Here is a 27,662-nt window from a genome sequence, read left to right as displayed (position 1 = left end):
CAACAGCCACAACTTCCCCGGTTCCACCTCCACCAGCCCCACTGATCAGAGTACAACCAACTCTGACAGCACAACGACTCTGATGACCGAGGCTGAAACCTCCACCCCGGGGACAACAGCAGCTCCTACTACTTTCCCACGGACCTCACCAATAGCCACAACTTCCCCTGGCTCCACCTCTACCAGCACCAGAAACCAGACTACCACCCAGTCTGAGAGTACTATGACTCTGACAACACAGGCTGTCACTAATACCCAGAGGACAGCAGCACATCCTACTACTTTCCCAGGGACCTCCTCAACAGCCGCAAGTTCCACAGGTTCCACCTCCACCAGTCTCACAGATCAGAGTAACACTCAATCTGAAAGTACTACGACTGTGACAACACAGGCTATCAGCGCTACCCAAGGGACAACAGCACCTGACACTACTTTCTCAGGGGCCTCAGACAGAGTCACAGCTTCCGCTGTCTCCACTTCAACCAGCCCCACAAATCAGAGTACCACCCAGTCTGATACTACTCTGACTGTGACAACCCAGTCTGTCACCACTACTGCAGGGACAACAGCAGCTGCCTCTACTGTCCCAGGCACCTCGGCAAGAGACACAACTTTCCCTGGTTCTACCTCCACCAGCCCCACATACCAGAGTACCACCAAGTCTGACGGCACAACTTCTCTGATAACCCAGGCAATCATCTCCACCACAGGGACAATAGCAGCTGCTACTACTTTACCAGGCATCTCAGCAACAGCCCCATCTACCCTTGCCTACACCTTAACCAGCCCCACAACTCAGACTACCTCCCACTTTCACAGTACTACAACTCTGACAACCCAGGCTCTTGCTAATACCCAAGGGACAACAGCAGCTGCTACTACTACTTTCCCAGGGACCTCATCAAAAGCCACAACTTCCCCTAGTCACACCTCTACCAGCCCCAAAGATGAGAGTACCACTCAGTTTGAAAGTACTATGACTGTCAGAACCCAGGCTGTCACCGCTACAGAAGGGACCACAGCAGCTGCCTCTACTTTCCCAGGCACTGCAGCAACAGCCACAACTTCCCCTAGCTCCACCTCCACCAGTCCTGGAGGTCAGACTACCACCCAGTCTGAAAGTACTACGACTGTGACAACCCTGGGTGTCACCCCTACCAAAGGGACAACAGCAGCTGCCTCCACTTTCCAAGCGACCTCAGCAACAGCCACAACTCCCCCGGTTCCACCGCCACCAGCCCCACTGATCAGAGTACAACCAACTCTGACAGCACAACGACTCTGATGACCGAGGCTGTCACCTCCACCCCAGGGACAACAGAAGCTGCTACTACTTTCCCAGGGACCTCCTCAACAGCCACAAGTTCTGCAGGTTCCACCTCCACCAGCCCCACAGATCAGAGTACTACTCATTCTGATACTACTATAACTATGACAACCCAGGCTATCACCACTACTGCAGGGACAACAGCAGCTGCCTCTGCTTTCCCAGGACATCAGCAACAGCCACAACTTACCCTGGTTCCACCTCCACCACTCCCACAGATCAGAGTACAAGCAACTCTGACACCACAACGACTCTGATGACCGAGGCTGTCACCTCCACCCCGGGACAACAGCAGCTCCTACTACTTTCCCAGGGACCTCAGCAACAGCCACAACTTCCCTACTTCCACCTCCAGCACCCAGATCCAGTACCACTCACTCTCAAAGTACTACGACTCTGACAACCCAGGCTGTCACCAATACCCAGGGGACAACAGCAGCTCCTCTACTTTCCAGGGACCTCTCAAAGCCCAAGTTCCCGTCCACCTCACCAGCCAACAGATCAGAGTACCACTCAGTCTGAAAGTACTATGACTGTGACAACCAGGCTGTCACCGCTACAGAAGGACAAGCAGCACTGCCTACTTTCCCAGGCCTCAGCAACAGCCACAACTTCCCCGCTCCACCTCCACCAGTCCAGGTCAGACTACCACCAGTCTGAAAGTACTACGACTGTGAAACCAGGCTGTCACCCTACCAAAGGACAACAGCAGCTGCCTACTTTCCCAGGGGCCTCAGCAACAGCCACAGCTTCCCCTCCACTTCACCAGCCCCACTCAGAGTACACCAGTCTGACAGACACGACTCTGATGACCGGGGCTGTCACCCACCAGGGACAACAGCAGCTGCCTCCACTTTCCCAGGACCTCACCAGCCACAACTTCCCCCGGTCCACCTCCACCAGCACCAGAACCAGACTACACCCAGTCTGAGAGTACAACGACTCTGACAACCAGGCTGTCACTACCCAGGGACAACAGCCGTTGCATCTACTTCCCAGGACCTCACAATAGCACAATTCCCTGCCTCCACCTCACCAGCACAGATCAGACGTACCACCAGTCTGACAGCACAACTTCGCTGATAACCCAGGCTATCATCTCCACCCCAAGGGACAATAAATCTGCTATTCCTTTACCAGACACCTCAGCAACAGCCCCATCTTCTCTTGCCTACACCTCAACCAGCCCCACTGATCAGAGTACCACTCAGTCTGAGAGTACTACCACTGTGACAACCCAGGCTGTCACCAATACCCAGGGACAACAGCAGATGCCTCTACTTTCCCAGGGATCTCAACAACAGACACAACTTCTCCTGGTTCCACCTTCACCAGCCCCACAGATCACAGTACAACGAAGACTGACAGCACAACGTCTCTGATAACTCAGGCTATCACCTCCACACTAGGGACAACAGCAGCTCCTACTACTTTCCAAGGGACCTCAGCAACAGCCACAAGTTCTGCAGGTTCCACCTCCACCAGCCCCACAGATCAGAGTACTACTCATTCTGATACTACTATAACTATGACAACCCAGGCTATCACCACTACTGCAGGACAACAGCAGCTGCCTCTGCTTTCCCAGGAACATCAGCAACAGCCACAACTTACCCTGGTTCCACCTCCACCACTCCCACAGATCAGAGTACAAGCAACTCTGACACCACAACGACTCTGATGACCGAGGCTGTCACCTCCACCCCGGGGACAACAGCAGCTCCTACTACTTTCCCAGGGACCTCAGCAACAGCCACAACTTCCCCTGGTTCCACCTCCACCAGCCCCACCGATCACAGTACATCGAAGACTGACAGCACAATGACTCTGATGACCGAGGCTGTCACCTCCACCCCGGGGACAACAGCAGCTCCTACTACTTTCCCAGGGACCTCAGCAATAGCCATAACTTCCCCTAGTTCCACCTCCATCAGCCCCATAGATCGCAGTACCACCCAGTCTGAAAGTATTACGACTCTGACAACCCAGGCTATCACCATTACCCAGGGGACAACAGCAGCTGACTCTATTTTACCAGGGACCTCAGCGACAGTGACACCTTCCCCTGCCTCCACTTCAACCAGCCACACAGATCAGAGTACCACTCAGTCTGAGAGTACTATCACTGTGACAACCCAGGCTATCACCTCCACCCTAGGGACAACAGAAGCAGTCACGAGTTTCCCAGGAACCTCAGCAATAGCCACTGCATTTCCTGGATACACTCAGACCATCCCAACACCTCAGAGTAACTCTGAGCAGGACAGCACAACCCTTTGGACCACCCTGGCTCTCACTTCCTCCCCACTGACAACAGCAACCACTGATTCACCTGGCCCAACAACTAAGGGTACCACCAGGCCAAGCAGCACCACTAGAGGGACCACACTGGCTGCCACCACAAAATCTCTCACCACTCTTTCTTTCACAACTGTTCCAGTCACCACACCATCAACTACCACACCGTGTAAGTGCCTCTTTGGGACCCTTGACTTCTATGTTTCTATTTTCCCTCTGTCCTTTCTTTCATTAATGCCATCCTTCTGTCTACCTCTTTCTTTTTAGAGCTATAATTTCATTTGCAGAGCCACCTCCTCTCCCACCTTCATTTCCCTTCCAGCTCTCTCTCGCTATTACTGCCTAGAACCATCACATATCACTCATTATTATCTATTTTTTTCCCTTTAGTCTTGGCATGCCCTCCTGTAGATATCCATTGATCCTGACATTCACCTATTCTCCAATCCCTTTTTGTTGCTCTTGGCCTTTTTTCTATGAAACTCCATAAATTTCTTCATAAGTGGTTATGGTTCAACCTTCCATTCCCACAAAGGCTTGCACTTTAATGCTTTAATGTCTCCTAAAACGTAGGTGACTATGCATGAACTGGCCTCATGGAGTCCTTTCCTCCTTTTTGTCTCTTCCTGGTCCAGATGCCAAAGGACTGCACCTCTCCCTCCCAATTTTTCCTTCTCTTCATTTGCCTCTCCATCACCTCTTTCACACAATCAGTCAACAAGAAATTCTTAAGCCCTTATTATCTCCTTGGCACTATGTGGGGCATACAAAGAATGGGAAAAATAGTCCCTGCTCTGGAGGAGCTTCCATTCTCATGCGGGACACAATATGTGAATATAACTAGGTATACATATGATATAGCCATAGTTCACAGCAGGCAATCTGGCAGAGGATGATTGTACTTGCCGCTTCTGGGACTGGGAAATACCTCCTGCAAAAAGGAGAATTTGAGCTGAGTCTTCAAGGAAGTCAGAGGAATTAAGAGTCAGAGGTGAAGGGGGACAGCATTCAGGACATGGCAGACAACCAGTGTAAAGGGATAGAGATGGGACATGGAGTGTCCTCTTTCAGGAACAGCAATATAAGTGGATTTTGTCGTTCGTGAAGGGCAGTAAGTGTAACAAGACTGTAAAGGCAAGAAGGAGCTGGTTTATGGAGAGACTGAACTGCCAAACAGAGAGGTTACATTTGATCCTCGAGGTTATGAGCTCACTGAGTAAGGGGTGACAAGGTCTGATCTGTGTTTTAGAAAAATTATCTTGGCAGCTGAGAGACGAATGGATTGGGACGGTGAGAAATTTGAGGGAGGGACAACAGTCAAAAGGCTATTGCAATATTCCAGGCATGAGGTGATGAGGCCTCAACTAGGGTTGTGACCGTAAGAGTGGAGAGAAGAGGACCTAGGTTAGAGATGAAGTGAAGGTGGAAACGAGATTTAGCCAGGGATTCGCTACGTGGGTGTACAATAGCCAAGAGTCAAGGATGATATATTGAGCCTGAGTGACTGGGAAGATGGTGGGGCCTCAATGGTAATACAGACATTTAGAAAAGGAAAGAGTTTTGGGGAAACAATAATGAGTTCTGTGTTGAAATACTGAGTTTGAGATAATTATGGGGCATCTATTTTGAGAGGTCCTAAAAGCAGCTGTCAAACAGGCATGTAGCTGAGGGGCTGTACAGTTGGTTATACAGATTTGCAAATCACCTCTATGGAAATAATTTTTGAACACACAGGAGCTGATGAAATCAAGATGGTGTAAAGCGAAAAGAGATGAGAGCCTACTGTAATGCCTTGGGGGACATTCATGTTAGTGAGCCTAACACTGATGAAGATGAAGCCTGAGAAGAGCCAGCAAATCAGACTGAACAGTGGTCTAACAGAACAGCATCATGAAAACCCAGGAGAGAGTGACCAACAGTGTCAAATGCTACAAAAAATGTTAAGAAAAATAAAGTTGAGAAAAGGCCATCAGATTTGGGGGAATACTGGTAACACTGGAGAGGATGGTTTCAGTTGAATCATGAGGTCAGAAGCTAGATTGCAGAGCATGAGACAAGAGGAAGCAGAGGCTCCAAGAGTTTAGCCATGAAGGGGAGAAAAATTACAGGACAATAGCTAGTTGGAATGGTAGCATCAAGTGAGAGTTTTTTAAGGATCAGGGAGACAAAGGCCTCTTTGAAGATAACAAGGAAAGAGACATTGGAGATTTAAGAAAAAGAATGGGGGTGAGGGGGAAGGAAGGAAGAGAAGGAGGAGGAGGAGGAAGATAGGGCTAATCTGCTACAGAAGTTGGGAGGGGACAGAGGATTGATTCTGGTAAAGAGGACCACCTCTTTATCTGAGACTGGAGTAAAGGGGGAGATACTGAGGGAATATATATGAATGAAAGAAAATGAGGAGGACTCTTTATGTGAGTACTGGAAATGGTGGAAAGTGGTGTTATCAGGAGGAAGTTGTGTCATAAGTCCAGAAAAAGAGATGACTGAAAAAGGAAGAAATTTAAGGTTAAGGAGACTTTATTAGTTACGAAGGAAGCATTCTTCAGGACAGTGGAAGGAGCAGACACATCTGGGGTTTAAGGGATGGGGAGATGGTGATGTGTACATCAATAGCTAGGGGTTCAGAATCACTGGAAAGTGATTCTGGGAAAGTATAAAGTGAGTATAAGGAAATGGGAGTGAGTCCAGGCAAAATATCTTTGACCCTCTCTCTCCATGTCGAAGTCTCACACAGTCTGCATCTCTTTCTCTGGTCTCTTCACTTTTCTCTTCCCCTAAAAACTCATTTTTTTCTCTCCCAAACCTTTTGCTTTGTTCTCCTACCACTTTCTTTCCTCCACTTCTCCCCTCTCCATACTGCATTGAGTATCTTACTTCTTTCAGTGATATGCTTAAATGGAGGTAGTTGGAGTGGAAACTCTTGCATCTGTCCCACTGGTTACAATGGAGAGCAATGTGAGGAGAAGGACATTGTGTGCGAGAATGGGGGCACCTGGGATGGAATCAAATGCATCTGCAGTGTCCTCTTCTATGGCACTAAGTGTGAATTGGTTTCAGACAGCCTTCCCATAGGTAAGCCAAACATCTCTGGGTCTCAGGGCTCTGAGCATAGCTTCATCAACAGCTGAGGTGAGTATAGGGGAGTGAAAGGGGACGAAAGGTACCCGAACAATCCTCAGGGACAAGGTGGAAGGTCACAAAGCACGGGGGATAGAGAGGGTTCATTCTGAATGATTTGTATGCTCATAATCAAGTCCATTTCCACCAGGAACTCCTCCAGAAGAGGTCAATGCTACCGTGGGAGTGAAAGTGACTGTGACCAATATGGAATTTACAAAGGACTTAGAAAACACATCTTCGGATGCCTACAAGAGTTTCGCTGAACTGTTCAAAACACAGGTATAGGATCAATGGGTCATAAGACCACCGGATTTGGCAGGAACCTTAGAGGTCATCTACTACATTCCCTGATTTCATAGAGGGGATCCAGAAGAGTTAAGTGACTTACTTAAGTTAAGTCACTTGCCTAAGGTTACATAACCAGTTAATGGCAGAAACAAAAATTCGAACCAGGACTCCCATAACACCCAGGTCAGTGCTTTATCCATTAGATTCTCTGCCTCCATCTCTTAGTGTCTTTCACTCTGCTCCTGTGTCTCAATCTTACCATTTCAACTAAAACTGAATAGTGGGAGGAGGTCTGCAGCAGGAGTAGGATGATTTAGAGAACTGTCCTGACAACTTATAAGCCATTTTACCTGGACAAGTCACTTCACTTTTATGACTGCCAGTTTGCACCTGGAGTCAGGAAGACCTGCGTTCAAATCTGGCTTCAGATACTAGTTCTGCGACCCTGGGCAAAGCACTTAACCTGTCTCAGCTTCAGCTTTCCTCATCTATAATACATTCCATAGATTCCTCACTTACCTCCCAGAGTTGTTGTGAAGACAAGTAAGATAATATTTGGAAAGTGCTTGGTAAACCTTAAAATGCTATCTAAATCCTAACTATTATTATTGTTATTATTATAGCTTACAAGGTTATTTGGAGAGTCAAATGAGATAATATATATAAAACTTCCTTCTTATTGTTCATTTATTGTTAATAATTCTGGTATATTTCACTGCTTTCCCTCCTACAAGCTGTCTTTTCTTCCTTATTCAGAAAACAAGAATCTTCCAAATTATCTGAATTTTCTCAGTTAATCAACAATCATATACTACTATGTGCTAGGCATGGGAGAGTACTAGTGTAAGATGGGGTGGTGGGAGAGGAAGACTGGCAAATGAAGGCCCATTCCTTCGAGTATGCACACTCAGTTTTAATTCAGCAGTTGTTTATCTCTTTTAATTCCATCATATCTTGATGCTTTTTCCCTTATAAGTTGTCTTTTCCCTCTTAACATTTAGAAAATAAGAATCCTCCAAATTATCTGAATTTTTGAATCAATCAACAAACATTTATTAACTGCCTACAATGTGCCAATTAACTATGAAGTAGTTTGGGAGGAGGAAGAGGATTAGCAGCAATTGGGAAGGAGGGGTCACATAGGGCTTTAAAGGAAGAGACTTTGTAAGCTGAAGGCCAGGAGGTAGTGCTTTCCAGGAATAGGAGAATGACCAGTGCAGAGGAGATGGGAAATGAAGTGTCATGTGTGAGGAACAGGGACAAATTCCATTTGGTTACATAGCAGAATGTGGGAAGGCAAGGGCTGCCAGGTGGCACAGTGGATAGAGTACTGGGCCTGATCTTCCTAACTTCAAATCTGGACTCACACACTAGTTGTATCATCCTGGGCAAGTCACTTAACACTGTTTTCCTCAGTTTCCTCAACTGTAAAATGCACTGGAGAAGGAAATGGCAAATCATTCCAATGTCTTTGCTAAGGAAACCCAAATGGGGTCAAGAAGAGTAGAACACAACTGAAAAACAACTAAACAACAACAGAAAGAGAAGGAATGTTCAAAGATACTGAAATATTAATTGGAACCAGGTTGTGAAGGGTTTTCAAAGTGAAACAGAGGAGTTGATATTTTATCCTAGAGGCAATCAAAAGGTACTGGGGTTGACTGAGTACAAAGGTCAGATCTATGCTTAAGGAAAATTACTTTGACAGTAATGTTTGGGACAGACAGTTGTGAGAGACCTGACAAAGAGAAGGTTTGGCAAAAGATGAAATATATCAGTTGATGGAGAATGAGGGGTCGTGGATAATGTCAAGGTTATGAAACTGGGGGGACTAGAAGAATGGTGGTGTCTTCAACAGAAATAGGGAAGTTTGGAAGAGAGGTGGCTAGCAATGGAGACTGAAGGGATAGTCAGACAGTAGAAGCAAGGAGAATAATGTAATGAAACCCTATACAGGAGAGAGCCTCCCAGGGGAGGGTGGTCAACTGTGTCAAATGCAGCAGATAGGTCAAAAAGAAGGAGGACGTTGAAAAAAGACCACAGATTTGGCAATTTAGAGAGACCTAGTGATTTTTGAGAGGGTAGTTTCAGTTGAATAATGAGGTTGGAAGCCAGACTGAAAAGGGCTGAGGACTGAGGCAGCAGCAGGTGTAAAAACATTTTTGAAAGAGTTTGACAGAAAGGGAAGAGAACTATAAGAAGGTAGTTTGATGGGACAGTAGAGTCTAGTAAAAGCTGTTTTTTGTTTTTAAAAAACAGAGAAATCAGTAGATAAAGAGAGGTTGGAGATTTGTGAGAGAGTGAGGAGATAGATGATTGAGGATATAATTTACTGGAGAAACTGAGATGTGATAGAATGAGGTATACAAGGAAAGAAGCTGGCCTTCGCAGGCAGAAAGGCCACTTCTGTGTCAGAGAATATGGAGAAAGAAGGAGAGAGTAGGAGGTGATATCTAGTTTTGAGATGAAGATCAAGGGAAAAGAGGAAGCTCACAGAGAATGGCCTACATTTTCTCAATAAAGGCTCAGCTAACAGTGATCAAGAGAGGTGTATATGTGGGAGACTTGAGGAGGGAACAGAAGGTTTGGAAAAGCTTCTGTGGAAATTAAGATACGGAATTAATTATGGGGGGGAACAACTGCTTGCTGCAGGAGAGCCTAGCTGATATTGGACAACATGAATGGTAATTGGGATGGAGCTGGAGTATATTCCTCTTCTGGAAGAGACCTGGATTCTCACCTCATGAAGGAATCAGTGGACAGTGGAATAGCAAACTAGTCCTGGCTTGTTTCGGTTTTCCTGACTCACTCATCCTTTCCAGGCCTCCCCACTGCTGGCTCTGGGAGCTCCATTCTTGAAACACACAGGTGGTAGCCCTTGAGGAGGTCAGCTGAACTCAGGGACATCACAAGAATAAAGGGAGGACATTAGGTTAGGTAATGGCAGCATCTGCCTAACCCTTCCATGGAGACATTGCTCTCCCATGTCCTCTATGGTACTTCTGTGCTTTAAACACTTTCTGTCCAGAGTCTACTTTCACACAGGTTGATTCTCATAGGCCTCTGCTAAGAGGAAGGGCTATTTTAGAGAGGGGGAGTGACAGAAAGGGAGTGGGGCTAAAGAATACCATGATTTTGACTATTTAGATAACCCAGTGACCTCTTTGCCTTTCAGATGGATACCATTTTCCAAAACGTCTCTCACTATGTTGGTGTGGAGATCAAGAAGCTTTCGTAAGTCTCTGCCATCTTTGGAGAACCAGAGCCATGTAGAGTGGGAAGTTAGATGGTATGGGTGCCCTATTAGTCGGGAGTATTCACCTTCCTCACCTCAACATCCTTCAAGGATAAATCAATCAGTCAACAAGACCACACTGTGCTTGCTGAGAATACAAAGAAAAAGCACAATAGCCCCTGCCTTCTCGTGGGCTTCTACAACATCTAGAGCAATACGTAAATCTAAGATAAATGTAAGAGTAGACCAAGGTAACCTTGGAGAAGAAATCACTAGCAGCTGAAGATGCATGAGAGAGAAGGGAGAACAGGGGATGCCTCCAACAGAAGGTAGTGTTTGAGTTTTGAAGGAAAACAGGGATTCTAAGAGGAAGAGATGAAGCAGAGGAGCATTCTAGGCACCGGGGACAGCAGAGCAAAGTCCTATTCATGGGAGATGGAGTGTGTGTTTAAGGAACAGCAAGAAGGCCTGTACATGGTTGGAATGTGCAGTTCACGTACATTCGTATACATGATGTAAAAAGTAGAAGCAACGTGTAAGAAGACTAGAAAGATAGGAAGGATCAGGTTGTAATGACCTTTAAATGCCAAACACGAATTCATTATTTCATTCTAGGGTTAAATAGAGTCACTACAGTTTATCGTGTAGGGAGGTGACATGGTCAGAATTTTATTTTAGGCAAATCATTCTGACAGTTCTGTGGAGAATGGATTGGAATGGGGAGAGATGTGAAGCAAGGAGACCAGTTAGAAGGCTATTGCAATAGTCTAGGCTAGAGGTGATAAAGGTCTGAGCTCAGGCCGTGGCTGTATTACGAGAGTGAAGGGGGTATACCAAAGAGATGCTGGAGAAAAAGAAACAACAACATTTGGCAACTGGGGTAAGTGAGAATGAGGAGTGGAGGATGAGGAAGGCCAAGAAAGGTGTGGCTATGAGTCTGAATTCTGAATGACACCTGGATAAAGGATGTTCCAGGTTGTCCCCTATCTCCATGAAGGGAGTTTCCTCTAGAGGGAAGAGGGTTTGTTAAGAGTAGACATTCAATGTGGTTGTTAGGTTGGCCTGGTTACCAACCCTACTCAGGCATTGAGAAGATCATGAGATGACCTTGTCTCTTCTCTTCTCAGAAATGGCAGTATACTGGTGGAGTATGATGTGATCCTGTCAACAAGTTTCACCCCAGATTACATGACAGAATTGGAGACTAGTGCAAAGAAGGTAGAGGAAACAATTACAACAGTAATCATTGAGCAAGGAGACACAAACTGCACAGGTAAGTGCCCCATCTCACCCCTGCTCAAGTTTTTCTCTTATTACCTCCCTCTACATACACGATGCATAAACTGCCTCTACACTTGCCTTTGTTCCCCCAGGGTCAGTCCCCGTGTCTGTGATGTCTTCCCTCTCCCTTTGTATTTGGTGAATTTTTACCCCTCCTTTAAAAGCCAATTCAAAAGCCACTTCCCTGGGAAAACCTGCCCTTGGGTTCCTTGTACCTAACCACCTCTCCCCCTCCTACCCCCCACCTCAGGCCTTGAAGACATAAGGCCTCTCTAATAACGGGCTATCACAAATTAAGTGTTTGCCATATCTCTGTGTTTTTATTTTTCTACCACTGTAAATTCCAGGAGGGTGGCATCTTCCCCAGCACCTCAGCTCAATGTTCTTCCCATTTTCTTTTGGGTGCAGACCTAGGATTTCATCAGTGTCAGGGAACTTCCAGTGTGGAACCTAACTCCACCAATACAGATTCTCATCTCCTTTGTGATAAAGTCTTAGACTTGCCTCGGCCACTGAGAAGTTAAGTGACTTGCTTGTGGCCTCACATCAAGTATGGCTGGATTTGAACCCAGGTCTTCCTAACTCCCACCTCAGTCCTTTAGCCTTTCTACCATATCATCTATCCTTTTGTACACAGTAGGCAATTAATAAATGTCTGTTAAATTGTATTGAATCTCCTGAGACACAAGGAAGGAAGAGATCTTGCAGGGAGCTCATTGTCTCAAACTATCACTTTTGCATGACCCTGCCTCTCTCTCTCTCATCTGAGGGAGAAGGGGTAAGACGACAGAACCCAAGGCAGATAAAGTCCCAACTGGAGAGGTCTTACCCAAATCGGGGCTCACCTACTTTGAGGAAATGACAATCAGAAATGTGGGAAGGAAGGAACAAGCATTTATTAGGCACCTATCATATGCCACGCACTGTGCTAAGCACATTACAAATATTTCATTTGATCCTCACAATAACCCTGGGAGGCAGGTGCTATCATTACCCCCACTTTACAGATGAGGAAACTGAGGCAGAGAGTAAGTGACTTGCCCAGGATCAGACAGCTAGTAAGCATCTGAGTCAAGAGTTAAGCCCAGGACTTCCTAACTTGAGGCCCAAAACTCTATGCTAAGCTCCCCTTAAGATAAAGAAAAGGTGTAGATTCAGAGATATTATAGCCCAACTATCAAAAAACCAGCTTCTTGCAGGAGACTCTCGGTAGCCACAGTGCCACGATGAGGTGGGCTTGTGGAAAAAGGCTGGTGGAGCTCACTAAGCAGGAAAAAATGCTTCTGAGCACAACTGGAAATGGAAATAGAAATGGAAATGGGAAAAAATTCAGGGAAGGAAAGAATTTCAAAGGGCTGAGTATCTGAAGCCTGAGGGTCTGGCTTATCCCCCACTCTTGGAGAGGAAGCCTTCAACAGAAAAGCCCTGAGACAAGGGGAGATTTACTCTTGGTTTTACTCTTTCACAGAAATATTATGTTTCAACCCCAACGAGACATCAGTGGATGAGCTTATAGTTTCCTATGATCCTCTGGGTATGTAAACCTAAAGCAGAAGTGGGGCAGGGGTTGGGGTAAGCTCTGGAGCCCACCCTGGGTGAAGAGTTCTTCCTTTGTACTATTTATTCCCTTGACTTTCTCCCTTAGTGGAATGCCAAGAGACTGCTGGAGAATTTAAGGAATTCTTCTACATTGACTACAAGGACGAAACACCAGAGTGTATTAACAGATGCATGCAAGGCTTCAACTCATCACTGGACTGCAACCAGGGAAAGTGTCTGTTCCAGCAGAGTGGGTCTCGGATAGGGCCTCGATGCTTGTGAGTTCCCAGGCCCTCCTAATAGCCTCCTTCCTTCTCCTAGGCCCATCTGGGCCCTCCCCGGACTGCATCCCTGAACCACATTTCCCCCTATCCCTCCAGAGGAGCAGGTCTTGATCTAGGCAGGCTTAAACCCTGTGGTCACATCTATAACAATCCTAGCCTCTTACTGGTAAGAGTGCCCTCTCACTGCCTGCCATCTGACTTGGCCCCTGCCCTCAGGGAGCTGACAAAGAAAACCATGTTCACTCTCTTGGACAGCTCTTGGAGAGCTCCCAGTCTGAATGGAAGGAATATGGTAGCCACCATCCAAATGTGAAGGAGCACACACCCACACAAAGAAGAAAAAAGCACAAAACCCAAATCATCCTAACATAAAAGCAAAGAAATTATCAGTTGCTGCCAGGGGTGTGCCAGGAGCCAGCTCAAACTGGTGTAACTTGCTCCAGTTTTCAGTGTGAGCAATCATACCTCAGAAATGGCAATGCCACATACAAATTAGGGCTTGATTTCTTGTTTTGTGGGTTCTCTAGACTGAAGAAAGTGCTAATAATGCAGATTTAACTTAAGTGTGTGTGTGCATACTTTTCCACCCAGACAGCCAAGTTGTTAAACTCATTTCCCAGTGCACTTTAGTATTGCTCTATAAACACTGTTTGAACTCAGCAAGAGGGCAGTAGAAGGCTCAGGGAAAGAAGGCATCCCAGCCTGGAAACCAATAATACTATTAAGGCATTTAGATGGTGCTTTGGGGTTTGTGAAGTGCTCTACATCCATTATCTTATTTGAGCCTCACAATGCCCCTGACTGCATCTTTCCTGAAAAGACCCCAGGCAGGGGGCAAGTCAATGGAAGGACTAGCATGTGTAACTGAAGAAGACTTCTGGGAAGGGAAGGAGCACTGAGCAGATTTGAAGAGGGGAAGAGCAGGATTGATGTAGAGGGTTGGGGAGGGTGTCCCTCATGTGGTGGTAGATACATGGGAAAAATGAAAATAGAGTTTTGTCTGGATACATTGTGCTGGGGTATCTGAAGATGAGTTAGAGGTTGAAAGAGTGATTAGTGATGAATTCTTAACATGTGATGAGGACTATGGGTACACTTCAGTTGGAGCAATTCCCTACCCTCACCCTTGCACATGGAGCTGACAGGGAACAAACTCTGGGAACAGGAAACACTGTTACAACACTCACGGGGCAGCATACCTGACCTGGGGAAGCAGAGGTGGATAATCATTATGAAGGCACTAGCTTCTCTCCCATTCTGAGGTTGCTTATAGACTATAGACTTATAGACAGATTAAGTCAAAAGTACACAGAACTTCTAGGTTAGTATTCCAAAACTGGCCTTTATACTGTGGTTGCTGACCTGATTGTGTTTACAAGAGGGAGGGCAAGAGAATCACATGACACCTCTTGGAGGCCAAGCAATGCCTCTAAGGTGTCCGGTCATTCCTAAGTGCTCTCCCTCATTTTGGGCATCCATGTGCATGCAGAAATACCCCTGGAGCTGGAATTAGATTATACGAATTCAGTTTTGAGTCTACTATGACCTTTTTGAGTGGCTCTGAGTACACATTTAACCTGTCTAAGCCTCTTTTCTCATCTCTATGATCAATAAGTCCTGTGCATTGGGTTAAGCTGTAAACTACTGCATTAGCTTCGGAACCCTCCTGTATCACAAGTAGTCATACCCTAACACACAAAATCATAGCTCCCAGATAGTTCTAGGCCCATTTTCCTTGAAGCTGGACTCCATCCCCATCCAGCTCACATTTCCTTCTCCTGGGGCCCCTTGACCAGACCCCTATCTCCTATATCCTAGTTCCTACAACCTGCACACATCTTTACCCTCTTCACAGTCCTTTCTCCATGGGATCAAAGGGCCAGTGCTGGAGATTGGGTAGAGTTAGAAGAAAGTGTCCATGATCTTGACTAAAATCTTCTTTCTCTCCTACCTTTACTATCATTCAACAGCTGTTTCACAACAGATACACACTTGGTACTGGGGAGAAACCTGTGACTTCAGCACCAGTAAGAACCTGGTGTATGGGTTAGTGGGCACCTTAGGGGCAGTGCTGGTGCTCACCATCGTTGCCCTCTCTGTCTTCATGTACATGTCCCGGAGGAAGATCCAAAGGTGAGCCATCTCTACCTCTACTTGTTGGTTGGTTTTTTTAGATTAATTTATTGATTTATCAACAATCACTTCCATATGCTTTTGAGTTGAAAATTTTTCTCCCCCTTCCTCCCCCCCACCCTCCCCAACACGGCGAACAATCTGATATAGGTTTTACATTTACATTCCTATTGAACATATTTTCACATTAGTGACGTTGTAAGTAAATATTAAAACCAATAGGAGGAACCATCAGAAAGATGAAACAAAACTCAACAGAAAGTAAAAATAAGTAATAGCAATTCGACTTCCACAGGTCTTTCGTTGCATGTGGACAGCATTTTCCATCCCAAGGCCTCTGGAGATGTCTTACATGCTTGTAATGCTGAGAAGGGTTCAGTTTAACAATCCTAGTCATTGCATAACGTGGCTGTTATTGTGTACAAAGTCCTCTGGGTTCTGCTCACTTCACTCAGCATCAGACCATGTAGGTCTTTCCAGGTTTTTCTGTCTACCTCTCCTTCTTACATTCCAGGTTGTAATCTTTGGCCTTTGTAATTCTTCATATCTTCAGGATGGCCATTGAGGGTTGGGAGGAAAGATGATCTGAAGGAAGTCACAGCTAGACTGGATGCTCTTCAGGCCATCTCCCCAAAACGTAGCTCGTCTGAATGTTATGGGCATTGTGCTGAGCCCTCAGTTCGGATAGGGGTGGGGGGTCACTCTGGCATTTTTGTCAACAGGCAGAAGGCCAGGCTGGATCAAGTGTATAAATGGCATGAAGAGGATGGAGGACCAGCTCCTGGGAGCTTTCAGAATACAGGCTTTGACATCTGTGAAGGTACAGCAGCCTTCTTTGGGTTCTTAGTGGCTACAGGGAGGCACTTGTAAGGAATGTCAGAGGACTTTGAGGGAGGAAAGGCAGTTCCCCATTCTAAAACGCTGGGCCCCACACAGCTTCCAAGACAGCAAGAAAGTGGTAGTGCAAAGCACTGAGCAGGTTGGGGGAAGAGAAAATGTGAAATAAAAGTCTACCTTCCCAACCACGCCACCTTCCTCTCTGTTCTCCCTCCCTCTAGAACCAGAAGATTCTCTTTACATGGATTCCACCTACAGTAATTTCCAGCCCTCCTTAGATCACATTGACCCTGAAAAGAAGGTAAGCAAAAGCATTTCTCTAGTCCCAAATTCCCTGACACAGACTTTTCAGGAAATGCAGAACTGTCCCTAGGCTTTGGAAAACTGGGGCAGTAACTCTTGGCCCTGAGCACTAATGGACCCCCATGCTTCTGGCATTTGACAATTACTCAAAAAAGCTGGACAGAAGGTGGCTTCCATATTTGGTGCCCCAAGATCTGATGCACATTATTGTTTCGTGATACCCTCATATCACCATGGTTAAGAGGTAGGACCAACCTCTCTCCATATCCCCATAGCCACATGCTAAGCTCCTCAGGTTGCATTGTATCTGTCTCTCCAAGGTTGCTTTTGTCATTCCTTGTTATATAATTTAATCTGGGGGATAAATGGGTGTGGGGTGGGGTGGAGAACATAGGGAAGAAAGCATATAATATACTTTCTGTCCTCCTAGGGTGGCAGGTGGGTCAAGGTTAAACAAAACACCTCCTCAACTCTCTATATCACATCCTGTTCTTGGAGTCTTCAAATCTGCTCAGTGCTCCTCCTGTCCCAGAAGTCTTTCTCAATTACACATGAAAATCCTTGCACTGACTTGCCTCCTACCTGGAGACTTTTCAGGAAATTCTGATACCCATCGAGGTAGATAGGTGAAACATACCAAGTTATTCTGAGACATATCTGATTATTTCACTGGTTCAGATCTCACCATTATATCAATGGCCACCGCAGGGTCAATGGGAGGAATCTTCCCTAATCTCTAGCATCTCTGCTGCCCTTACCTCTCTCTAGCCTCAACATCTTCCAGTAGCCTAGCACCCACATAGATGCCTTCTCTTTCTAGATCCAGATCCAAAGGCCACAGGTGGTAATGACCTCAGTATGAAAACTCACAGCTGAAGAAAACCTGTAGGTGGAACCCTACAAGGAGACAAGAATATCATTTGTAATACTGCCAAGGAAAGAAGTGCCAAATCCTCAGTTAGTGAGTGGAAGAACAGAGGCCTGGGCTTTGTTGATGTGAGATTATGTATGCAAATTGCCTTGTAAACCATTACTTGCTATGCAAACTGAATATATAATTATTATTTTTATGTTTCTTACTATTATGGCATTCTTTTTATTGATATTCCAAGGACACTGTTCTCCCACAATGTAGGTGCTCACCCAGCACCTCAACGGAGCTTCTGGCTGCATACACAGAGGAGAGAGAGGACTGCATGAAGGATGAAAGAGGGAGGAGGGAGGAGGGAGGAGGGAAGAGAGAAGAGAAAGCACTTTAGAAAAGACATCACTGTGGTCATTGCTGACTTCTGACATTTAGGGGTTGGTTCCCTCGGGGTGGAACTTTTCTCCCCATTCAGTTACAGTAAAACAGAGAATTCACATATGCAAATACGTATAACACTGAGATCTTTCTCTTTTTCTACATATACACAGGCATATGCTTATGTACACACAGAATCTGCAGTTGATGGTGTAGAATAGTCCCAGACTATGGCAGGAACTTGAGGATAAAAGGACGAAACATTTCTGTTGGATTAACCCAAGGCCCCTTGGGAACATCATGGAGCACGTACTAAGCAGACAGCTGACTGTCTCCTGAAGCTTTCATCTTTCAGGCAGGAGCCTTGGAAGTGGGGTTGATGCAGAACCACTCTGGTCACCAATGATGGAATGCATCTCCTCTAGAGCCCAGGACCAGTACTGACCCATGTCCAGATAATATTCACCCCTAATATTTGCATATTGCTTTCTGCCTTTTTTTTTCTAAAGGCTTCCTCACACCTTAATATCCTTTTATCCTCACAAAAGCCTTATGAAGTGTCAGCACTTGGTAGATAACGATGCTGAGAACAGAGAGTGAGGTAGCTTCCCTAAGACCACCAAATCAGTGATTTGCAGAGCCAGGATTCAGAACAGCTTCCTGACTACATGATGTCTCCTAAAGAATTGGGAAGGAGCTGACTTTACCTTAGGGTCAGGGCAACCTGCTTCTTTCAGCTCTTTGCTCTCATCAGAGCAACCCCAGGGCAATGGTTTTCAGGGTCCTTTCCTGGTATCCTGTACCCTCTATTGGACCATTGTGGCCACCTTACTTCCATGATCACTAATGTCCCATATTACCTAACTATTCTAAGAAATCAGACCTATCTGTGATTCTCTTCCCCTGCCATCCATCAGTAAGAGATAGCTTATCTGCCAGACTTCCCTTCTTCTCCATTTCTACATTACAGGATTTGGGGACTAGAAAATTTTGCCCAAACCTACTCTAGACCTAAGGATGACCAAGGGTAGGATTATTTTAGGGTACATTGCCACTCACAGGGTACATTTCCCCTCAGAATATCCTGGCCACTGAGAATTCCATACCAACCACAGCAAACATGTCCCCTGACTGCAGGGAAATACAATGCTGCCCTGCAATATCTACATTATTGTTGTTATTGCTATCCTATTCTTATCATTTGCAAAGCCATTAGTGTCAAGGGACTTATAGAATCATCAAAATAGTCTTTGGTATTTATGGTTACAGAGGTTTTTCACAACCATTAATATCACTTGAGTTGTGTAATATCCCTGTGAGGCAGGTGAAGCACATATTACAGTTTATTAGAGAGATAAAACCCAAGTGTTGAGGTCTGAGAGGTTGAGACCCCTCAAAGAACAGACTGAAGGACAGGGTCCTCTGGAATGAATTCACAGACTCAAGCATTTTTTGAGCCAAGTTGGCAAAGATTTACTGTTATGCTTTTCAGCAGGCAAAGATTCTTAAGGAACCTGGGACTTTAGAGGGGTAGAGTGAAAGTTTATATAAGATAAAATATAGTGAAACATGGGCCAAATATGCTAACTCAGTAATTCAGGTTGGATTAGGGAGTGGTTAAGGAGTAGTCAGTTCTTAAAGGAACATGTACTTTTTGTATCTACTGTGCAGGTGTTTTACCCAGAGGTCACTAGGAAAAGCCCACAACAGGGGCCACATGGAGGTATGGTTTTAGGCCTGCTACTTCACTAAGTTAACTAGCACTCAGGGGCAACTGAGAATCGCCCAATTTGCCATCAATCAATGTCTTCTTTGACAAGATAGATGTAGGGAGTATATATGTGTCTTAGGTCTAAAATACAGATAATGAGGAGTCCAGGAGCTGGATAATGAGATAGGGTCATAGTATAGATAGTCTAGTGGGTAAGAATATTTTTATGACCCAGTGCAAAGCCAGTTCAAACTAATAATTCCTTCAGGTCCAATTAGTAAGTGCACCAGGGAGAGAGAGAAAGATCTTGCTAGGGCTCACTAATGAGTAATTGCTAGGCACACTGTCCTTGGGCTGGGGATGGGGGACGGGGGGGGGAGGAACTGCCAGGGATAGTGTTTCTGAGGCTAGGGAGAAACTGAGGTCCAAACACAGGCACCCAAGCACCCTATCACAACGTTATATATACCTCATCTGTGGCAGAGTGAAAACTCAAAGTAGTGACTTCTAACTTCAATTCTGGTGATTTTATCCTTTGCTATTATGGGCTGCTGCTTCCCTTGCACTTGAGATGTCAGTCATGTTTTACCAAAGACCACATGACAGGCTCAGTCTCTAAGTTTCTCCTCCACAGAACACTCCCCCTAAACTTGAACTTCAAAACAAAACAAAGAAACAAAAAAACTTTACCCTGCTGCTCCCCAGTGGTTTCCTTGGAACCATGACACACAGTTAGAACATTCAACCTGCCCCACTCACATGGCTCAGCTCTCCTGGATAACTCCACTCCTTCGTGGCCCCTGTTGTGTCTCCAGCTCCAAAGAACCCTTTCAGCTTTCTCCCCATTCATTTCTTCATTTGCCTTCCAAGCCTTCAGCTTCTAGAATTGAGCCAAGTTCCAGATGACATATCTTTAAATACTTTACTCTATTGCAAAGGCTACACTGCAAAGGTAGGAGGGTATGATACTGGGGCAGTTCTAAGGGAGTTACTGAATCTCAGCAACATTCATCACTACTTATTAACACAACTTTCTCTTCAATCACATTAATCCCTCAACACTGTGCTTTCCCTTCCTCTTTTCCATTCACCTTTCCCTACCTCATCACCTGCTGTCATGACTGGGATTCTCAGAGTCCCTCAGGCTTGACATGGAATGCTTCCCTAGACAAAGCAGTGAACCCCAGAGTTTCCAGCTCCTTTTATGCTCACCCCACATAACCACATTTGTAACAAATACCAAGGCTCTTATCCTCATGGTCACTCTGTGTTCTGGGAAAGATCCATGGATCAAGGCTGCTTGCAGAGGAATCTCAGCTCTTATCTCAATCACTGCCTCTTTCTTCTTTTGTGCTCAACCAAGAACTGGTGGCCTTGAAACATATACTGAGCATGGAAGGGAGGCAGGAAACAAGCAGGAGCACCTACTGTGTGCTAGGTACTGTGCTAAGCACTTTACAAATATTACCTCAGTCATCTTTACAACAACCTCATGAGGTAGGTGTGGGGAAAAACATAAGCTCCCAAATGATCCTCTCCTTTAAAGCATGGAAAAACACCTCCAAGACCAAGTGCTAACACAAATCCAGGTAATTCAATTAGAACTTCAGGACCTTCACACTCAACTCCAGTCCTCCCTGTCTTCAACCTTAGAGGAACTGATTAACTCAGTGATTGGCCAAATGGAGCAAACAATCTCAATTTCTCCTCCTCTCAAAGGCTGAAGAACTTGGATGCACTTGGGGAAGGGGTGTTAGAGACAGGACAAAGGGAACCCTTAGGGGTGCCTAACTATTGGCTTAGAATGACCTAGGAGGAAGCTGTAGCCACAGCCTCCTTTCATTCTGCGATCCTGAGATCTAATTCAATAGGACTCATAGACTTAAAAGGGACCTTAAAGGTTATCTAGTACATTTTACAGATGAGAAAAATGAGGCTGGGAAAGGCCAGTAATGCCCACGGTCACATAGGTGGCAGAGCCCAAAGGTTCAGGCTGTTGACCTCACTTCCTCGTCCCCTGAGCATGAAACAACCAGGAAGAGCTCCAATTATTCTCTGAGGTTTGACTGGAAAACCACTGTGGGAGACTCAGAGGCAGAGGAATGTCACTCAGTGAAATCAGCTTTCAGTGTCCTGATACCACCCTTGTTGAATATCTTCACCCAGCTATGGCTAAGTAAATCTGCCTTTGTTAATTGTTGAATGTCTCATTTAATTCCAATATTGAACCTAAACTACCAAGGGGTTGACCTGAGTCAGGCACAGCCCAGAAGAGTTAGAACACTTGGGCTGGACTGCAATGGAGTAATCTCATTGAAACCGAGCATCAGCAGTGCAGAAGAATGTGAGCCAGGACTGGCCTCGGTGCCTCTGCTAGTGCTTTTGGTGATATTTCTGGAGATGGTGGCTGCTTGGCAACCAACCCCTACCCCTGGAAGATTAGAGAGTAAACTGTCTAGGACCATTCAGCAAGGAGTGACCATTGTGAATGTGCTCAGTGCCATTTAAGAACTGTACCCTTTAGTAGGGTCTTCCTGTAAGACATCGTAGCCATTTCAGCTGATGTCTGCTTTTCCCTTACTACTACAGAACACTAAACCTTTCACAGGTCAGTCAGATTGTGTGTGATAGCCAAGCCAGAAGGGGAACAGATGGCTATCAGTGTGGCAAGGTCATGTGGAGCTATACAACAGGAAAGGAAGCCTTACCACCCAGTTTCTCTGGGTCAGAAGGCCAGTCATGACCTCCAGGCATTGATATTCCTGGCTACCAGTCCCAAAGAATGCTTTGGGATCAGACTTCAGGGAACTTCCCCTTGGGTGAGATCTAGGACTCTCTCTCTCTTGGTTAAGCTGAATTAGCTCACTTCCAATAGGAGAGCTCCTTCACTCTATATTATCTGGTATATGTTCTCCTATATACACTTTCTCTGGTTTCTGTTTTGCTATGATTTGGATAAATGGGTTTCTTTGATTATTGCTGTGTGTGTGTAGGAGTCAAGCTTTAGATAGAAATCACGGGATCTTGCTTCACTCACTAATGAAACAGCCATCAGAAGCTAGCCTGAACCTGCACATCACACCCCCTAGACTAACAATGTTTAACGGAACAGATAGATATAATTCTAGCCCAGTCCCCCCTCTCTCTGAGGAGAAAAGAGTGGTGTCATCTCTAACCTCTGGATTCTCTTGCTGGCAGCAATTACAGCATCCCTTAAAGAAGGTGAGAAAAGGAAAAACAGAGATGTCTATTCTGCTCCCTTCAAGCCATACAATGCCATCCCCACGCTACCTGTGTAGAACAGCCCTTGTACCATACAGTCCTACTTCTCACCCAGCGGCCAGTTCCCCAAAGTCTCTTGCTTAATAAACTAGCTATAGGGACATTATGGAGACTGCCTGCTCTGTTCTTGTCAGCTTCTTCTCAGAGTTTTTTCCTTTAACAACCAGGTGACGTGAGATTGGCATCTTGCCATTTGAAGCTAGAAGCCAGAAATCCCCAAAGTCCAAAGAGACTCAGCAACTCAAAGAAAACTCAAATAAACAGCACACTAGAAACAGCTGAAGATAACTCCAGAGCTCTCTTATCTCCCATTCCCACCAATTCTACTCTGCTCTTCTGCAGGTGGGCGACATTGACTACCTCTACAAAGCTGGGAAACGACCCACAGACTTATCTGCACTCTTATCCCATCCCACTTAATGATGGAAAGAGAAGCTATAGTTTCAGAAGGAGTTACAGAACCAGAGACAGTGGGGTTTGGGAGCACCTGAAGATTATCACTATTCAAAGCTGCCTGCTAAACTCATGAAGAAGAGACTCCCCCCCACCCCTTCTGTATTTTTAGTGAGAAGTATAGAAGCATTTTTATGAAACAAATTTACAAATCTTATATCAAGTTACTCCACTTGGGGGCTAAGGGTATCTGACAGATGAATCATCAAAGATAGCCTGGATGTAGCATGGTACAACAGGTACCCAAGCTTGGGGTCCAGGTGGAAAAGCTAGCAAAAGCACAAAAACATTAATATAAAAGAGTAATAAACTGCTTACATTCCTATACTCTCACTGTCCTCCATCCACCCTTTAGTCTCTATTGTATCAAAAGGGAATGTTTCAGGGGCAGCTAGGTAGTGCAGTGGATAGAGCACAGGCCCTGGATTCAGGATGACCTGAGTACAAATCTGCCCTCAGACACATAAGACTTACTAGCAGTACGACCCTAGGCAAGTCACTTAACTCCATTGCCTAGCCAAAAAAAAAAAAAAAACAGGGAATGTTTCAAAGTTTCTACTTCCTAGGCATCAGTTTCCCTTTCCCAGATGTTCTATGGTTTTCTAGGCTTTTGCTCTCCCAATGATCTCTACTCCCTGCACCACTTTGTAATCAGCTGCTTCCTAGTCCCTGTGTCCTCATTCCTAGGGTTATAAATCTGTAATTCCTCATCTCTTTCTCCTTACTTTTCTGCCAATGGGGCTAGGGAAAGCGTTGAACAGTGGGACTCCCCACCCACTGCCCTTTAGTCAAGGCACTAAATGAGATACTTCACCATGACCTGATCAGTGCAGATGGCTACCCTCGGTTAGTCCAGGTTTTGTTTCAGGAATTACATAAAATTTCAGAGACATCAAAGGCTTCTCATAATATCCACTTAGTTCCTGGTTTCTTTTCCTGGAGTGCTCACTTTTCCAGACACTTCTGAGGGTGACGGGACCAGACTGAAGTGCACAAGGGCCAAGCAGAATTGGAATCACTGGGGAAGGAGATGCTGGCCTTCTGGCTCCTGCCTCTTGTACTGCAGCTCCCACTTTCCCAGTTCATTGCTGCTCAGACAGGTGAGTGGGCTTCCTTTCCTCAATTCCCAAGCCTCAGATGTCTCCACTCCCCACAAGTGCAGTCTTTGGTGAGGCAAAAATTAGTGCTGGAGACCTCTCCCTACAAATCAGCACACTTCTTCTTAGGACCCTCTTTTTTCCCCTTACTCTTCTCTCCCTCCCTCTCCATCATTACCCTCTCCCCGTTTTAATATTTTGACACCCTCATTCTCCTTCCCGTCCCAAGCCCCTCTTCTTTCTCACTCTCAGACCTCCTCTTTCTCTAAGTCTTTCCAGGCACTTCCTCCACCCACCCACCCCCACACCTTTCCCATTTTCCCTCTCCTCTCCCCCACCCGTGGTTTCCTTCTTAGTTGCCCCTTCATGTTCCTTTCTGGTACAGTGGAATCAGCACTAACTCTGCGATCAAAGAACAAGGGTTTGAGATTATGTGGAAAGAATGATGCCATGACCTGGGGCTCATGACAGAGTAGCTTTGGAGTCACAGGATGTGGGTTCAACTCCCACTTCTGGTGCTTCCTATCTGTGTGACCTTGCACGAATCACTTACTCCTTCTAGTCCTCAGTTTTCTCTTCATAAAAATGAAGGGTTTGGGCTAGAAAACCTCTAACAGTCCCCATCTAGTCCTAAATTTGTAGTCTTATGCTACATCCTGCCTCTGGGGCTTACTATCTGCCTAGCCTTCGTGAAACATTTAACTACCTACTTCTCTCCTCTATAAAATAAGATTAGACTGGATGATCTCTGGGATCCCTTTTGCTTCCAGAGCTATGATTCTTGTGATCTGATCCCCTTTCTTTACTCCCTTCTTCTCCTTTTTCCTTCTCTATACCTGAAATCTCCTTAAAATGACAATCAAGGTATGTTGGACCTCTGCTTTCTGAGTCATGCCCTGCCTCTTCTAGGACCACCCCTTAGCACAGTTGCCCATCTCAGTGGGGAACCGAAGAAAACAAGTGGGTCACACCTCGGATTCAGGCTCAGCACCAGTCTTGGCTAGGGCAAGAAAGAATGGGGGTAGAATGGAGTGATTCCCTTTGCCCCATGAGAGTTTAATTTTTTTTCTTTCACTACCTCCCCCACATAGTCTATCTTTCTTGGGGTTTCCTTTTCACTACCAGCCTCAGAGGTAGAAGGGAAGGGGAAAGGAATAAGAATTTACACAGCACCTACTATGTCACTGTGCTAAGCGCTTTTTACAAATACTCTCTTTTGATCCTCACGACAACCCTGGGAGAGAGGAGGTGTTATTATCCCCACTTCACAGTTGAGGAAACTGAGGCAAACAGAGGTTAAATGACTTGCTCAGGGTCACACAACTTATCAAGTGTCTGAAGTCAATGCTTTATCCACTGCATCACCAGCAAGCTACCTCTTCACAGAGGCAGAAGAATCAAGGAGTAAGGTAAGGAATAGGAGTCAGGTTGTTGGGGTCTGAGAGATTGAGACCCCTCAAAGACTGGACTACAGGATGGGGTCATCTGGAATAAATTCACAGACTGAAGCATTAAGTCAAGTTGGCAAAAAGTTTATTGCTATGCTTTCAGTGAGCAAGAATTCTTAAGGAACCTGCGACCTTAGAGGGGTACAGTTAAAGTTCATATAGCATAAAGTATAACAAAATATGTGTCAAATATGCTAACTAGGTGATTCAGGGTGGGATGAGGGAGTTGATAAGAAGTAGTCAGGTCTTAAAGCAACATGTACTTCTTATACCTACTGCATACGCATTTTACCCAGAGATCACTGGGAAAAGCCCACAAGGGGGGCCACATGGAGGTGTGGTTTTAGGCCTACTACATCACTAAGTTAATTAAATAGAGTTCAGGGGTAACTGAAAGTTGTTCAGTCTGCCACCAGTCAATGTCTTGTTTGACAAGATAGACGTAGAGAATATCCATATGTGTTAGGTCTAGAATACAACAATGAGGAGTCCAGGATGTAGATAATGAGGTAGGATGGTAGTATAGATAGTCCAGTGGGTAAGAATATCTTTATGACCCAGGGCAAAGCCACTTCAAACTAATAATGCCTTCAGGTGCTGTTTGTAACTGCACCAGGGAAAGGGATAAGGGTCTTGCTGGGGCCCACTCATGAGTAATTGCTAGGCACAGGGTCCTCGGGCTGGGAAGAAACTGCCAGAGGCAGTGTTTCTGAGACTAGGGAGAACTTGGGGTCCAAGTACAAGCACCAGCACCCAAGCACCCCATCATTCCCCCCTTAAACAGATGAGACCCAAAATCTTTTGGGGTAGTCCAAGAACCCACGCTTTACTATTCTTAGGTTGGGGGTGCCTGGTTTAGTAATGCTGAAAATGGTCAGAGGTGGTGCCAAAAATGCAAGGGAGCACACATCAAAATCTTCATAAAGATGTTAAACACCGGGTAGCTAGAACAACAGTCCTGGGCTCCTGCCAAGTAGTGGCATTTTGGGCTGGGAAGAAGGTCTCAGCTTGAGAAGCTGCTTCCTGCTGGGATTGGGCATAGAGCTGTCCCTGCCTCCCAAGATCCCTCTATTCAAGGGGTCGGTTCTCTAGCCAGTGTCCGGAACTTGGCTGATGCCAGGTCCAAGGGATGATGGGTTGTGGTCTCAGACAAAGGTTGGTACCCAGCTTGAGCAGTCATCCAGAAGTGGAAGGGCACTGAGCCTAGAGGAGACAAATCTGGGAAGGAGATTAAGCAGACAAGGGCCAAAAAGAAGTAAAAGGAATATAATCAGGGGTGGGACAAGAATACTAGTCAACATAGAGAGAAGTGAGGATCTCCAAGAAGAGGATGACCCTGGGGTACTAAAGTTTTCATGGATGTCTCATATCCAGGTGACTTTCTGCAGTCCTATTGAGGTCCACCTGTTGAGAGTTGTTAATATACATATAGCAGGAGGTGTTGGCCAGGGCACAGACACCTCTACTAAGCAAGTAGATACTTCCAAACTATCTAATTATCCAGGACCATATTTGCCAGGGAATCCAGAGGTTGCTGAATGTCCCAGGGACTATAAGCTGTGTCATTTGCCAATTGATGAATGCTCCCCGTCAGGTATGAAAGAATGAACTCATGTTGTAAATGTCCATACTAAGGCATGAGATATTCTGCTCCCTTTTTAAGGTACCAGAGAACGTAGTCCAAGAACCCACACTTTACTATTCTTAGGGTGGGGGTGCCTGGTTTAGTAATGCTGAAAATGGTCAGAGGTGGTGCCAAAAATGCAAGGGAGCACATATCAAA

General features: G+C 45.6%; 3 protein-coding genes across 3 annotated transcripts in view; 2 read left to right on the top strand and 1 right to left on the bottom strand.

The window, feature by feature from the left end:
- Window positions 1-6,482: 6,482 nt before the first annotated feature.
- On the top strand, window positions 6,483-13,505 carry LOC110203962 (mucin-17-like). The gene is made up of 5 exons (XM_078155583.1): window positions 6,483-7,024; window positions 10,209-10,267; window positions 11,396-11,541; window positions 13,018-13,083; window positions 13,195-13,505. Exons 1-5 carry the CDS (start codon window positions 6,950-6,952, stop codon window positions 13,368-13,370), a joined length of 522 nt encoding a protein of 173 aa, XP_078011709.1. The 5' UTR covers window positions 6,483-6,949; the 3' UTR covers window positions 13,371-13,505.
- Window positions 13,506-15,290: 1,785 nt separating this feature from the next.
- Window positions 15,291-17,724, top strand: LOC110203959 (mucin-17-like). Its single transcript, XM_020980347.2, has 4 exons — window positions 15,291-15,505; window positions 16,228-16,325; window positions 16,564-16,643; window positions 17,466-17,724. Exons 1-4 carry the CDS (start codon window positions 15,291-15,293, stop codon window positions 17,505-17,507), a joined length of 435 nt encoding a protein of 144 aa, XP_020836006.2. The 3' UTR covers window positions 17,508-17,724.
- A 9,227-nt stretch (window positions 17,725-26,951) lies between these two features.
- LOC144457675 (uncharacterized) overlaps window positions 26,952-27,662 on the bottom strand; it is a 13,711-nt gene continuing 13,000 nt past the window's right edge. The window contains exon 6 of the mRNA XM_078155694.1: window positions 26,952-27,082. Within this exon, the coding sequence (XP_078011820.1) occupies window positions 26,952-27,082 (131 nt within the window). The remainder of the gene's footprint in view (window positions 27,083-27,662) is intronic.

The sequence above is a fragment of the Phascolarctos cinereus genome, unplaced genomic scaffold (genome assembly GCF_003287225.1).
Source record: "Phascolarctos cinereus isolate Bilbo 61053 unplaced genomic scaffold, phaCin_HiC Scaffold_5;HRSCAF=322, whole genome shotgun sequence".
Taxonomy (NCBI): Eukaryota; Metazoa; Chordata; class Mammalia; order Diprotodontia; family Phascolarctidae; genus Phascolarctos; species Phascolarctos cinereus.
The sequence above is the reverse complement of the archived record's forward strand: the minus strand, read 5'-3'. Positions and strand labels throughout refer to the sequence as shown.